This window comes from Plectropomus leopardus, chromosome 16, assembly GCF_008729295.1.
Source record: "Plectropomus leopardus isolate mb chromosome 16, YSFRI_Pleo_2.0, whole genome shotgun sequence".
Classification (NCBI taxonomy): Eukaryota; Metazoa; Chordata; class Actinopteri; order Perciformes; family Serranidae; genus Plectropomus; species Plectropomus leopardus.
Genome location: NC_056478.1, coordinates 2,652,490 through 2,667,431, shown reverse-complemented (window position 1 = coordinate 2,667,431; position 14,942 = coordinate 2,652,490). Strand labels below are relative to the sequence as shown.

Genomic DNA, 14,942 nt, shown 5'->3' with positions numbered 1-14,942 from the left:
GTGGTTATTTCTTAGAATAACTTACTCACTCTACAGGCAGCCACAATGAACCTGCAGTAAAAATTTGTGATCCACTTTCTGTAATTACACCGCTGAAACTGGGTATTTAAGTCAAAGTATAACTTGGAGAGCTTTTTCAAAACTACACGCCAGTGAGAGTCGAGTGAGTCGCAGCTCTGAGTCCTCGCATGAGTAACAGCAAATGTTTTCTTTTAGTTTTTTTACTGTCAGGCTGTGGTTTGTTGTCAAATCAAAACCATGTTTCTGTTTGGAAAGTACTACCTCCAAAAGATTTAACTTTAATCTGACTACAAATATTGCTTTATTTTTAAGCTATTTATTCAAAATCGAGATGTTTTTTTCTCATTCATTGTGAGAAGAGAGATTTGGTTTGTGCTTGTGCTTCCCCCCGCCCCTTGACTAACTAACCCTCCTCTTCAGGCAAGGGCCCTGAGGTTCTTTATGCCGGACAAAAGCTCAACGACAATGAGTGGCACTCAGTACGAGTGGTCCGCCGCGGTAAAAACTTCAAACTCACTGTGGATGACGACATGGCTGAAGGTATTAATCCCACAAACTGCTGCCTTCCTCTTTTACCAAATCCATGTTATGCATGATCATATAATGTTTGTCCTTTATTTTTGTCCTTTTTTGCAAGTTTAAAGACAATTATTATCTTTGTCAAGTATCATATTTAGTCAAGTTAGATTTCATAAGGAAAATGCAACTACTGATATACAGCTTTCTAAAGAAAAAAAGCTGTGCATTGTGTCTGCTAATTACTAATATAGTAAAACTGACTTAACCCTCAGGGAGTGTTTAGCTCATTTTACACAGTGTTCATTCTTAATTTTGTGATAATTTCGGCTGTGTTCATGCATATGCACGTGCAGAGTCTGCAAGATTGTGTATTTTTGTTTAATCTTTGAATTTGCAGCTCAGCTCCTACAATAGGTCTAAAGTACACTGTGGAAACTAAATAGTTACATTCAGACTGATAAATGCAAAAAAAAAAGCTCCATTGAAACCCATTCAAACTGACACTTTTGATCCCACAGCCATCAGAGCAGAAGAACATGACTTGGATTATTTCTTGGTGTCACTCTGGGTTTTTTGTTTGGGAATTTGTCATTTTGACTATTTTCCACCTGATGTCATTTTTATCATATTGGGCATAAGAAGCAAATACATGCTATTTAAACTCGGTGCACTGTCACAATTAACGTTAGTGCATATCATTGACATATCCCAGACTGTCATCATCAAAAAAATAAAAACTACTTAGCATGTAGTATATTGAAAAAAAATCTTTTTTGTGGGTTTTTTTGATCAAAAAACATTGTGGCACCATAACAAAAAACAATTAATATTTATGATTAGGACTGATAAGAGATAAACTCAATGAAAATAGAAAATAATATTAATGAATAACAGTTTTTAAAGCTTGGTTTTGAAAAGCGCATTTTGTACACAGAGCGATATGAGTGTGAAATATTAAAGCGAGCCCTAAGGGTTAAAGTAACAGTTTACTGATTTTTATATTCATCTTTACTTTGACTGTCAGCAGTTTGTTTTGTTTTTTTTGCATCAACATGTCACAAAGTGAGACGGAGCTGTTGCTGGTGAGGTGGTTGTATCCTTCCTCCTCTTTCACCCCTTCATCCCTCCTCTTCTTCTCCTCTCTCTCCCCTCCTCCATCTCAGGTCAGATGGCCGGCGACCACACCCGTCTGGAGTTCAACAACGTGGAGACGGGCATCCTGACCGAGAGACGTTTTGTCTCGTCTGCTCCCTCCTCCTTTATCGGACATCTTCAGGTACAAAGTTCAACTAGTCGTATTTATTTATCATTTGAGCCAAAGAGCAGATCATCATATTCAACCGCAGGTTTCTTATATATGAATTTGTGAGAATGTATTTTGTATTTTGAAGGTCCCCTCCTCCCAAAAATGTTTTTTTTTTCTGTTTATGTCCCCTGTGTAAATGGGGACATAAACATTTCTGTTTAAATTTCTGAATTTGACTATACTGACTCATATCTGTGCAAAGCTTTATATTGGAATTGTTTGTATTTTTGTCTTGTCTCTTTCTTTTTTCTTTATTTCTGTTGTCTGTTACCTGCCAAGACTCTGCAGATGTAAATTAGCAGTCCTGTTACCTCTGGCATGCTTACATTTGTATTTTATTCTGATGTTTATTAATATGCTGTGTCCTTTTAAATAAATATTAAATAAATAAAATGAATGTACGCCGGGCAGATAGCTTAGGTATGTCACTAATACAGAAGCCAATCGCTGTCTAATACAGGAGACAAATATTGTCAAGGTAACAGACATCAACACAACAACGTCCAGCGCTGAGGGCACTTTTCATTACAGAGCGCAGAGTTTGTCAAAGTCAACTTTATTTTCAATTCTGCCACGTGTGTTAGACATACAGGAATCAGAAATACATTTCTCTCTATGCCCACAGTGCCAAGAAAAAGTATGAAGAGAAAATAAAGAATAAAAAATAAATATATAGAATTAAATAAGTACCAAAGGCATAAGAAAAGTTTTGACAGCATTACGTGTAAACTGGATCCAGGAGCTTCAACTGTCCCTAATGTGAGGTCAACTGGTAATTTGACCTCACATTACATGTTGAATTGTTACACTAATTATCATAAAATTACACACAAATGTCTAAAGGGATAAAATGTTTTAACATTTTATATTCAAAAAGTCAAAGGTCAACCTCACTGTGACATCATAATGTCAAAAACAGTTTTCTGGCCATTACACAACGTCATATTTCAGGAACAGAAGGGGAAACATTTGTTTGGACACTGAATTGGTGACACTAATCTTAAAACTGTGCTGATTGTAGAGATCGTCTGTGCTGAATCATCCATGTTTTTTACAGTAATGGGTGTAAACTGTAAGAGAAACTGCAGTAATTCTAGTTTTCCTTCAGAAAGGAATTATGAAGGGTTCAGCGTGACTTTTCTCCGGAGCTGGCACAGATCAAGATCAGTCTGTCTAAGCGTTCATTTGGCAGCTTTGCAAACCATGTTGGGAATCTGGGTTCAGTTTAGTTAAATTGTGCCTCACAGTTTATTTACAAGAACACCGTCTCTCACCGACTCTCCCCACAGAGTCTCAAGTTCAACGGCATGCAGTACATCGACATGTGCAAGAACGGAGACATCGACTTCTGCGAGCTGAACGCCCGCTTCGGCATGCGCTTCATCATCGCCGACCCCGTGACCTTCAAAACCAAAGGCAGCTACCTGGGCCTGGCCACTCTGCAGGCCTATACCACAATGCACCTCTTCTTCCAGTTCAAAACCACCTCGCCGGACGGTTTCATCATCTTCAACAGCGGAGACGGGAACGACTTCATCGCCGTGGAGCTGGTCAAAGGGTGAGAGGGACAGAGACGAGGTTTTATTCTGTGACTGCGGGCCAGAGATGATTATTATTATCCATAGATTTATGCTGATGCGGGTACAGTTAGTTTCTGAAAGCATAATGATTTTAACAGCGCTGACCCCAACTATCGATCCCAAATCTCTGCTGTAAGAGCACAAACATCATCGTGCTGCAGAGAAGATTGTTTTTCTTTACCAGTTCCAATTAGTGTCAGAGCGACGTGAGGGCTTTTCCATTACCCTCTGAAGTCCTCACTGAGAAAAAAGTGAGGAAAATATTTTGAAATTTCATTTATTTCCTTGAGGCTAAAATAATTTTAACAGATATGACCCTAACTACCGATTTATTATTAGTTTATTGTATTTTTTAACAGACCCCAGTTTTTTAAATATTTTTTATGCCCTTTACTAAACAGTTGAGATAGCTGTGTATGGTAATGGTAAATTAGAAAAAAAAAAATCAAAATTACAAATAATTTACTGTTATAATGCTTTATTATTTATTCAAGATATTTATCAGTACAGTAGTTTGAAAACACCTCAGAAATGGTGACAAATCATACTGATATAATTTGATTCTTAAAATATTTATTGGAGTAACATTATCATAACATTATTAATATATGGTATCAACAGCAGTGATATTTGTTGTCTTTGATTTCATTTAAAAAAATTTATTTATTTTAGTTCACCATTACCGTTAAAAGGACAATTCAGCAGTTTGGTTGTAGTAAAAAAAAATCATACATATTACAAAGTAAATTATTTCAGCATATACATGTTGGATAACAGTAAATGTATCATTTAAGAACAATGAATGATCAGATGATTATTTATATAAATATTCAAATTTAATCACATTAACTTCGCTTCATTACCTTTAGGGTGAAAGGACAAAACAACCTTTACAGCATGTTTTAAAAAAAATAAAATACAAAATGATCCCTTTTAGATTATTATTTTTTGTAAAAAGTCACACAAATATGTTCAGTAAGGCCTCTGAAACTATAAAATGTTGCAAAAATATGACAACATTCAAAAAAAAAAATCCCCCCACACAGAGCCCTCATGTTATTATTGCTTTTTTTTGTCACCAACTTCCTGTAGGAGGTGAACTGAAAAGGCAAATTATCTAAAGACAGTGACATCTAGTGGATTTTTTTAAACAGCAAACCTAAACCGTAATGTCAGAGATAACTCAGCCAGGTTGCGTTAAGTTCAACACGTTCTTCATGAAGACGTAATGACGCAGAGGGTGTTGAGCAGGGCGTTAAAGGGTTAAGAATAATCATCTGGGAAGATAAAAGGAGACACAGTGAAACCACATAAATAACTCCACTAACAAACTCTGATGTGTTTGTGTGCTGCTGCTCTCCTCTGACAGGTTCATCCACTACGTGTTCGACCTGGGGAACGGGCCCAGTCTGCTGAAGGGGAACAGCGACAACCCGCTGAACGACAACCAGTGGCACAACGTGGTCATCACCAGGGACGCGTCCAACACGCACACGCTCAAGGTGGACTCAAAGTCGGTCACGCAGAATGTCAACGGAGCCAAGAACCTCGACCTCAAAGGTAATACGTCATTGTTTTTGGAGAAATTTAAATGATTTTCTTCACGATAAAGGTCACAGAATAGAAAGTGTTCTCAGAGAAAGCATCGTACGATAAGAAAATGCATGCACGTCAGTTAATACGGTATCCTTCACAGCGCCCCACGAATTATGTTACATCCTTAATGTACATTTATGTTTTTAACCTTTAGAAACGTGGAACATCACTTTTCTTGTGCTGCTTTCAGTGACCTTTCACAAGTATTTAAATTTTTGAAACCTGAGCAAATTGGTGCGATTTCTTTCAAAAACATGGAAAAAAGGCAATGAGCAACTTGATTAGAAATATTCTACACAGTACAAGAAATTAGTAGATTTAGAAATTTTTATTTTTTTAAAGCTAGAAAAAAAATGCGCAGGAACATTTTTAAAAGATTATAATTATAATGATTACATATTTCAAATTATGTCACAGAGTTATTAAAGTTTTTATTATAGTTTTTAAGCACTTTTTCCAAGTCTTGTTTGCCTTTTTTTAAAAACTTATTTTCTGGTAATTTTTACTTATATCCTGCTATTTTTTGGGCCATTTCCTCTTTTATAAAAAAAAAAGTCACTGTAGTTAGGTTTTGGGAAAGAAACATTGTGAGGATGTACATTAAAATGACTCAGAGTTCGCATAGTTCACAACATGCGTCTCCAGGAGAAAGTCTGTATATTTATGACCCATCCACCATCCCAAACCTGCCTCCTTACAAAACCACTTGTAACTGTTTCCTTGTTTCCTCCTGTCAGTGCATTGGTCATGTGATCAAAGCCTTCGAAGTACATACGCGGGGTAAATATGAATTTGAGTGCATTACTTTTCAAAGAAAAACATGCAAACAGCTTGTAAGAGCCTGAAAAATGTCACACAAACCCAACGTCTCCACACTGCAGCTTTATTTTTGTGCCTCATTCCTGAGCGATCACTAGGAGATTTGGAGCCCATAAAAATATTTTGAAGCACACAAATTATATTTTGAAGAGGACTTATACGCAAGTCAAAATTATTCTGTGTTAATAAACCAAAATCCACTCTGTGCTCAGTAAATTAATTTTCATGGTTGCTGTTATCCATCTTAACATGCAATAATAACTCCTCTCATCAGTTTCACTCACACGCCCGCTCACAAACTCTCGCTCTGAGCGCTGGCTCTCCGCCGCACACTCGCTCATATTGTCTCTCGCGACTCAGTGTGCGCTCAACTTTCACTGCACGCTTACTCAACCTGGCACAGCGCTGCAGTGTGCCACAAAATGAAGCAAATGGAGAACTGAGGAGGGTAAATTATTTCTGTGTGTTTCGTCTCTAGTCACAATGCTTCCATAAGAAGACAACAGACATGGACAGATAACTGAACGGGCCCACAGGACACAGGCCCAGGTGTGCAGAGTGTCAGGGGCCCTCTGGCCTTCACCTGCAAAATATAAAAGAAATTAACCCTTTGAAACCTGAACAAAATGGCTTTACTTCTTCGAAAAACATGGGAAGAAAGCACGAGCAACTTGAAAACAAAAGAACACAAAGTTCGCAAGAAACTGATGTAAAGTACAAGAAAACTACCTGAAAATTAGCAACCCCTCCCCCAACAAAAGTAAAAAAAAAACTTGATTTAAAAAAAAGGTACTTAAAATGTATAACATTTCTGTAACATAATTTTAAATATTTAATTATGATAATTATAATATAGTTTTTCCTAGGTTATTTCTTTTTTTTCTGCTTCTGGAACATTTCTTACAAAGTTGCTCATTGCCTTTTTTCCTCATGTTTTTGGAAGAAATCAAAACACTTTTGTTAATTTGCTTTGAAGTGTTGAATTGTTGTGAAAGGCGTCTGAATGCAGCAGATTTAACCTCCTCGTATGATTTTTTCATAACAGACTGAGTTGTTCTGCGTTCAGACAACAGACAATACCTCAGATGGTTTCATACAGATGCAAAGACTCTGCTGCGGTCAACACAAACTGAATACCAACATGAGCTCAGGGATGATCAATGACAGTAATTAAGTCACACGAAACACATCGGCTTTGTTGTTTTACGGAGGATAATGTGGCGGACTATTTCTCAGCTGGAGCTTTGTGAACAAGGTCCTCAGGGATCGCTGGATTGTGTTGGATTTTAGCAGCAAGAGATTCAGGATTAATTCTGCACATCCAGAATCTACCCCAAGTAAAAAAAACATAATATTGTTACAGTTTTCTCTGGATTGCTTCGGCAAATTTTTCCATTCACACTTACCTTTTTTTGAAAAAAAAACCCCCAAAACAAAACAAAACAAAAAAAAACAAAAAAAAAACAACCCAAAACAAAAAACAGCTCACACACAGCCCCCAAACACAAACAGCACAGTGTTTGCAAAATGACATCGCCCGCTCAAAATGTGTCACATAAGCATCAAAACCAAACATTTCCATCAGAACCTACAATTTATGCTCAATTGAAAATTATTGTTTTTTAGGTACAATACAATATAATCATGATACTGAAGCCACAGCACAATATTTTTGAAATTTTAAACATTTTGAGATAGTCTGACTATTGTAATAACATATATTGCAATATTTTGGCTTTGTTCAAGGGTCCCCAAAGCCATACCATATTACACTTTACATGTGATCAAAAATTGATTTGTAACATGTTAATTAATAAAAAAGTTTCTTACCATTGCCCAAACATTGACTTTTCCCGCCATGTTTATGCATTCATGACATCAAGTTGGCAACTTGTGTTATAAAATTATGTTGTTAACAAAATTAGTATACTCGCCTGGCATGCTTTATAGGTAAAAGCTACAGTTTATAGTACAGTATATACCAAAATGCGCAGCCACTCAAAGTAAATGATAGTCATTAGGAACCAAATAATGAAATATACATTTTTTTACTGTCAGTCAGGCACTGTTTCCATGCTTTCATCTCAATTTCTCACTCGTAAATACGACATCACGTGCTCGTAAGTCGTTAGTACAGTAAATGTGATATTTCTGAGGAGCACATGAAGGCAGCATTAGTAAAGAGACTGCTGAGAAATAAAGATGTTTGATCATTATAACCTTGCTACAATAACAAGGTATAAGGTGGCCCAAGACTTTTGCACAGTACTGTATCTTGTGGACTGAAAAATTATATATATATATATATACTTGTTCTTTTATATGCATTTTTATGCTGCTATCTTGGCCAGGACTCCCATGGAAAAGAGGTTCTGAATCTCAAATAGGACTCATTCTCATTAAATAAAGGTTAAATAAATAAATACAAATTTAATATTTTTTTTAGTCTAGTCAGTTACCAAATTATTTACTTATTTATTTACTTACTTACTTACTTACTTATTTATTTATTTATTTATTTATTTTTCTGGCTGAATACTCGATTCTGATTGGCTGCAGGATGTCCGTTTAAAAAACAAAACAAAACGTTAAAGCACACAGTAAGTACTTCCGGTAAAAATGTCTGCCGGCTACAAAATAAACAGGTCAGGCTCTGTATAAAACTAGTAAAAGACGCCGTTAAAATATGTTTAATCCGGTTTATTTACTGTTAAAAATGTATTTACAACACCGAGTGTCGTCCTTCATCCTCGGGAGCACCACAGACTGAAACCCGCTGCAGGTACGACACTTACGAACTTACGCGACAGATGGCGTTTCGTTTGTTCGTCAAATTGTTTATATTTATTTGGCGACAATGACGCTGCTGGGTGACTAGCTTGACTTGTCCTCAAACGTAGCGTGATTTTGTATTTACTGTTTGTCCCCTGTACGCAGTGTTATTGACTTTGAATCGTGCTAGCTTAACGTTAGCTATCTGGCTACTAGCTAAACGAGCCGAGCGGTCGAGAAAGTTCTACCGTTGCTACGACGTATCCAAGGTTCGTCCTATTTACTGGAGTGGTGAATTACGTTTCCATTGCATTAGAACCTTATGGGGCGATAGTGATTGTTCCAGGTATTAGTCAAACCCTCTGGTGTTACCAGAGAACCCGAGTTATGACTTGTGAAAAACTTCATAATTTTGATTACAAAAAGCATAGTAATATAACTGAATATTCGTCATTTTAATTTCTACCGTGTTTTGAACGGAATAATGCCCAAACATGTTCATTTTCAGTTTTTAACGGCCTACGCCATTAAGTCGGCCATTTAACATGGATAATGGATATATAATGCCATAAAAGGCGTGTATTGATACACTATTGCTGTACAATACATTATTAAAATCACAGTAACATGCAGTGTCGAACCCCCCGCCCTCCAAAAAAAAAAACAAAACAAACCCAAACAAAAACATTGTTAAGTCATTGTTTTCTCATTGATTTAACCCTCTGAAACCTGGATAATCAGTTTTCTTGTGCTGTGATCAGAAACCTCTCACAAGCAGTTAAACCTTTAAAACTTGAGCAAACTTGGCATGAATTAGTAAAAAATGACAGCAAAATGACTCGAAAAATAGTTGAGAGAGAATGATGAAAATTGAATGAAAATTATTCAAAAGAAGGGAAGAATAAAAACTAGTCTTATAATTATTACAATTATAATTGTGTTACACCAAGGAATAATCTCCATATATCATAATTTTGAGGTTTTTTGAAAAAACTTTTTTTTGGTGCTAATTTTCAGTTAATTTTCTTATAGGCCTAGGTCAGTATCAAGTTTTGCCGCCATCACTTCAGCTTTTGTGTCGCACCCTCACAGTTTGACTCGGTTTTACCACTGAACGTACACTAAACACACTACACTGGGTTTTATACTGAGTCAGCTTCCTTAGGAAATACTTTATACTTTACTTTAATACTTTAAGAAAGTATTAAATCTGTATAAAATTTACAGTAAAATACTGTCTTTTTTGCATTAATGAATAGAAGTGAGGGAAAAAGGGGGGTGGGGCGGTGTAGGGTGGTTGGATTAAGTAAGAAATAATTATGCGACTTTAGTCCAATCCCTCTGGGGATGTCTGTATGGTGTGGAATTCTTCCAAAAAGGCACTGAAGGGAGCCAAGATCTGTTTAAAGTCATCCAACTTGTCCTTCAGAGCAAGGGGACTGGTTTTTAATTTTGAGAGATATTCTTATGTTTTATAATTTATTCTGTAACACTTTGAAACTTGAGCAAATTCACTTTCTTTCAAAAACACGGGAAGAAGTTAGAAGTCACAAGTAATAAGAAAAGTACTTGAAATTTAGCAACATGGACTTTTTTTTTCTATTTTAAAAAAACTTTTAATCATCTCTCTCTCTCTGTCTGTTTGTCTCTGTCTCTTAAGTAAGTTTATTAAAGTTAAACCCGCTGACATACGCATACACACATGTTCTCTCCCTTCAGGTGACCTGTTTGTTGGAGGTCTGGGACCCAACATGTACCAGAACCTCCCTAAACTGGTGGTTTCACGGGAAGGCTTCCAGGGCTGCTTGGCCTCAGTTGATCTCAACGGCCGCCTGCCAGATCTCATCAACGACGCCCTTTTCCGCAGCGGGCAGATTGAGCGAGGCTGTGAAGGTACAGATGGCCTGTAGCGTAGAAGAATCATGACCTGCCGTGTGAGATTTATCAGTCTAATTAGAAGCCTCTTCAGTAGCCCTTAAAGCCATGCGCTGGCATCGTTAATCCTACCTATTTTCTTTTCCTTTGCCAGGCATTTGTCACATCATGGGGAAAAAAACTTCAGATTTGTCTTTTCAATTTCTTGGCTTGTTAACTTTTTATGTTGCATCAGTATATTTTAAGATAACTGGAGGTAGTAAAAGCTGAATAACACATTTAGAAACCCTGTTTACCCAGATTATGGTAGAAAATGAAACTAAAAGTTGTAGGATATTAAGAAAATGTGAATTTGTTTAAAATTCCTCACATTGCAAGTTTCTTCTTGCTTTCAAGCACTCACCTATCTTCTTTATTTTCTCCTCTTCAGTTCCCTAAACCTCAATTTTACACTAACTATCTTTCTTTTTTAGAATACAAATATGCTGCTGGTGTTGTGGCATTTGTGGAGACACAATAATTAATTTTTTGTCTCTTTATTGTCTTTATTTTAATAACAAGTCAATCAGATTAGGCTTGAGGCTGTTTCCATTTAGATTAGATATTCTGTATCATTACTTTTTCCAATTAAAACATAATGTGCACAAATACATGATGTTCCTTGTGTATGGTGCAAGCCTCTGCATATGACCTCTAGAGGGCAGCAGAAGATTAATATAAAATGCTGCACTGAGACTTTTCTGATGAGGACAGTTGGCCATGGTTTTCAAAGCCACAAACATACTTAAAAATCTTGTTTTGCAATAAAGATGCCGCTCTGTAGGACCTTTTTTAAGAGCTCAACCCGCACTAACAAACCAACAACACCTCTGCCAAGGTGACAAACTTTTGTACAAGTTTTACAAACGCTAACAATGCTGGTCCCTCACTAACCTTTACTCTTGTTTTCCGCTCTGCTCTGTTCTGTTTGTTATTTTTCTTTCTGCGCTAACAAAGTTGGTTTCACCAAAGCCGACCTGCAAGGTAGAGGGTTAAACTCAGCCTCTCTGAGGCCTGCTCGCCTGAAAGTCTGCTGTGTGCAATGCATTGTGGGTGTCGCCATGGCAATAATGTTCCCTTGGTGCTGTGGAGGTGACTCGCTCTCTGAAAGAAAACTCATGAAATGGTTAAGAGAGAGAGAGAAGACACTGATAGACAAATCAACTGATTGAGCAGCCAGAGGAAAACAAAAATAAATAATTAAGGTCTGATTAGTATTGTGAATTTAGAAAAAGAACCGCAGATTTGTCATATGTGTTGTTTAGCTGATATAGAAAATTACTTAAATTTTGTTTATTACTGCCCTTTTGATTTGGAACTGGACAAATGTTTCTTTAGTAACATAAAAACAGATATTGATTTAGTATATATGTATGATGCACAAAGATTAAAGTGGTTATTTACATATGAAACATTTCTGTAAGCTCATTATCTGGATAAAGCATGGGAGATGAGAAATTAGATCTTTATCAAAATAAACTGTAGATTTGTAAAATGTATTTTTTAACAGTTCAAGTTTTGCAAGAAAACTGGTCATATATTACTTTTTAACCTAATTTATTTAGTGTAACTTATTTTTCTTTTGTTGATATCTGTAAAACCAGAAGATGACTCATGCTTTGAATTGTGATGGTGTCTTATAATCCCATGTGGGATGGCCCAGATAGGGCATGACACAAAAATAAAAACTGTATTTTCATACTGTAGCACTGCTGCAGTGTTAATGAAGCCACACATATTATGACGTCGAACAAAAACTAAAAGTCTCTAAAACTTATGTTAACCACAAACCTTATTTAAGACATCCAACCAAAAACCCATTCAAAAAACCCATTGACTTTGAGACCAGGGAACCACGAGTACCAAAAAGTTAGCCAGTTTTGGGGTTTTAGGACTCTTCCTGGGCGTTCTCTTTTACAGTTATATAAATGGTCTTGCAGGATGTTTTCTTTCATGCTAACTACCAGGTGAGGTGATAATAGTTGCAAAGAGTTGCAGAGAGTACACAGTTTAATTAAAGAGACTAAACAAATGAGGTAGGATAAGTGATGTTTGTACACTTTAAATATAAGGCAGCCAGAAAGTCTAAAAGCAGCATCTGAAAACAGTCACAGACAATTTGTGGAAGTAGCGTGTTTGTCTATGGAAATGCCAGTTGTGACACATTACAGGCTGGCACCAACAGCAGAAAGAGGCTGTCAACACACATCTAAACACCGTCAGCGTTCTGCTGATTTATCAGTGCCCCCTCTCTCTTTTTCAAAAAACCTATCATGTTTGCTACTTTACCCAGCTGAGAGTGTTTTTCAGAGAGTGAGCGACCTCCCGCTGCAACACTCAAACCGCAGCCAAATCCTTCATTCCTCACACTGACAAACGAGCACCGTCGTGTGCATGCAAACATGAGATTGATGCCATGCACACGTATGCACACAGTGCGGAGGACGCCTGGTCGACGACCATCACCGTACATTACACAGTAAATGCACTTTCAGCTGGCAAACTTGTTCACTTCAAATGTCTTCTTCACATTGTCTTGCGCAAGACAATTGACACCGTTTACTTGCATTTGTCTGCCATTTTTTTCTGGACTGTTTATTTAATTTATTTACTTTTGTTTGTTTCCAATGTGGTTATTAGAGGGGTTTCTGTCAAGGTCCCCCCGCCCCGTGTCTGTCTAGACTCCGACAGGGGAATTGTTTATCTCGTTATCTATGCTGTGCGCTTGTCCTTATCTGCATTCCCTCTCGGTATAAGTATTCAAAGGTGAGAGCTATGTGTGGTGTAGACGAATAGCAAACACACATCCAGTTTGACTTTGAATACCCTCCTCAACTCCTGTCTGACTGAAGTGCATACACGAGGATATGCACTACGTGTTCTCAAGTGCTCTTTTTTCTTTCTTTTCTCCTCTGCTCTTCATGAATCCTGTCTGTCTAGTGTGTCTAGTGTTCACGGTGTATTCTCACAATGAAAGAGATGTTAGGAAGGAAAATTGCTAGGGCCACGTTAATGCCATTTCTTTCAAATGGGTACTGTTGAACGGAGTTTTTATCCATGAGTCTTTCATTAAAAGGTTATTTTTTCATGTCTTGTCTTGCTTGTTCACGGAGGGAATGCAGCGTTTCTAAGTTTTACTCTGATAAAACTTTTCTTTGTAAATAATTACTCGTTGGAATGATAAGAATCGCATGCTCGTCCACCTGCACACACTCTCCAAAAAGAAGGAAATGAAGGGACAGTGTCATCACATCAGCCCACTCGTGGTACAATTGCATGCCGTAAACGCAGATTACAACCAAACCAGCGTAGCATCCTGTACAGCAGTTTTTACAGCAATTAGCTCAGAGGAAATGCTGATGCTCCTGCTGCTTGAGAAGCGTGCTGCTGATCCTGTGGCGCCTCTGCTTCGGCTTGCCACTATGGTTGCTGCTTCACCCAGCATGAAACAGGATTCCCCAGACTGTTTTTTAAGCGTGTTGTACTCCAGGTCAGGCTTCCTGTGGTGGCACTGTTTGCTCCTTGTTCTTTCTTCTAGGCCCACATGCTGTAGTATATCTATCTCTCTCTAGAGTGCATTTCTTCTGCATGGGTCCTGCATTGTTTAGGCTCAGCAGTAGCTCTTATTGTTGTTTGACTGTGCTCCTGTGGTATCTCTTTTTTTCTTTCTTTTCTCCCTCCCGCCTCTTTCTCAGGCCCAAGTACAACCTGCCAGGAGGACTCGTGTGCCAACATGGGTGTGTGTATCCAGCAGTGGGAGAACTTCACTTGTGACTGTTCTATGACGTCTTACTCCGGGACTCACTGCAACGATCGTGAGTACCACTAGGCTTAAGATTTACCTTTTCTCGCTCTGCATGTGTGTTGAAGGAGCACTCCAGTGATTTTTACATGTCAAAGTCAAAGCACAAGAAGTACTAACACCATGGGAAAAACTTTAACAATGCATCTCATGGCTCTGAATAGCAGACCAGTTGGCCAACGAAAATGTTGGCATTGTATATTTATGCAAACCACGAATAGATGGCATTTGCCTGTTTCCACTGGAGACCACTGTTAGAGACCAGTAAACAACAAAACCAGTCTTTGTTGTGGTTTCAGTAGCTTGGTTGTTTTTCAACAACTTGGCACTGGTTTTCCAGCAGATTTGAAGGCATGAAATGTGGGTGTTTCATTGCAACCCATTGTTTTTGCCAGGGGCTTTTTAGGCTCGAAATATCAGTGTTTTGTAGCAACTTGTCACTGTTTTCCAGTTGTTTTTTAGCCACAAAATGTTATGTTCTGCATTGACCTGTTGCTGTTTTTGCAGCAGCTGTTTAGGCACCACACATGGGTGTTTTGTAGCGAGTTTTTGTAGTATTTATCATCAGCTCATGCCCCAAATGTGGCTGTTTTGAAAAAAATGTGTTGCTTTA

The 14,942-nt window shown here is 37.6% G+C and overlaps 1 protein-coding gene across 1 annotated transcript in view; it reads left to right on the top strand.

Moving 5' to 3' along the window:
- The window catches only part of LOC121955302 (neurexin-3b), a 405,202-nt gene that overhangs the window by 167,523 nt on the left and 222,737 nt on the right, over positions 1–14,942 (top strand). The window contains exons 13-18 of the mRNA XM_042503183.1: positions 442–561; positions 1,704–1,816; positions 3,136–3,404; positions 4,796–4,986; positions 10,333–10,506; positions 14,223–14,342. Coding sequence (XP_042359117.1) covers positions 442–561; positions 1,704–1,816; positions 3,136–3,404; positions 4,796–4,986; positions 10,333–10,506; positions 14,223–14,342 — 987 coding nt within the window. The remainder of the gene's footprint in view (positions 1–441; positions 562–1,703; positions 1,817–3,135; positions 3,405–4,795; positions 4,987–10,332; positions 10,507–14,222; positions 14,343–14,942) is intronic.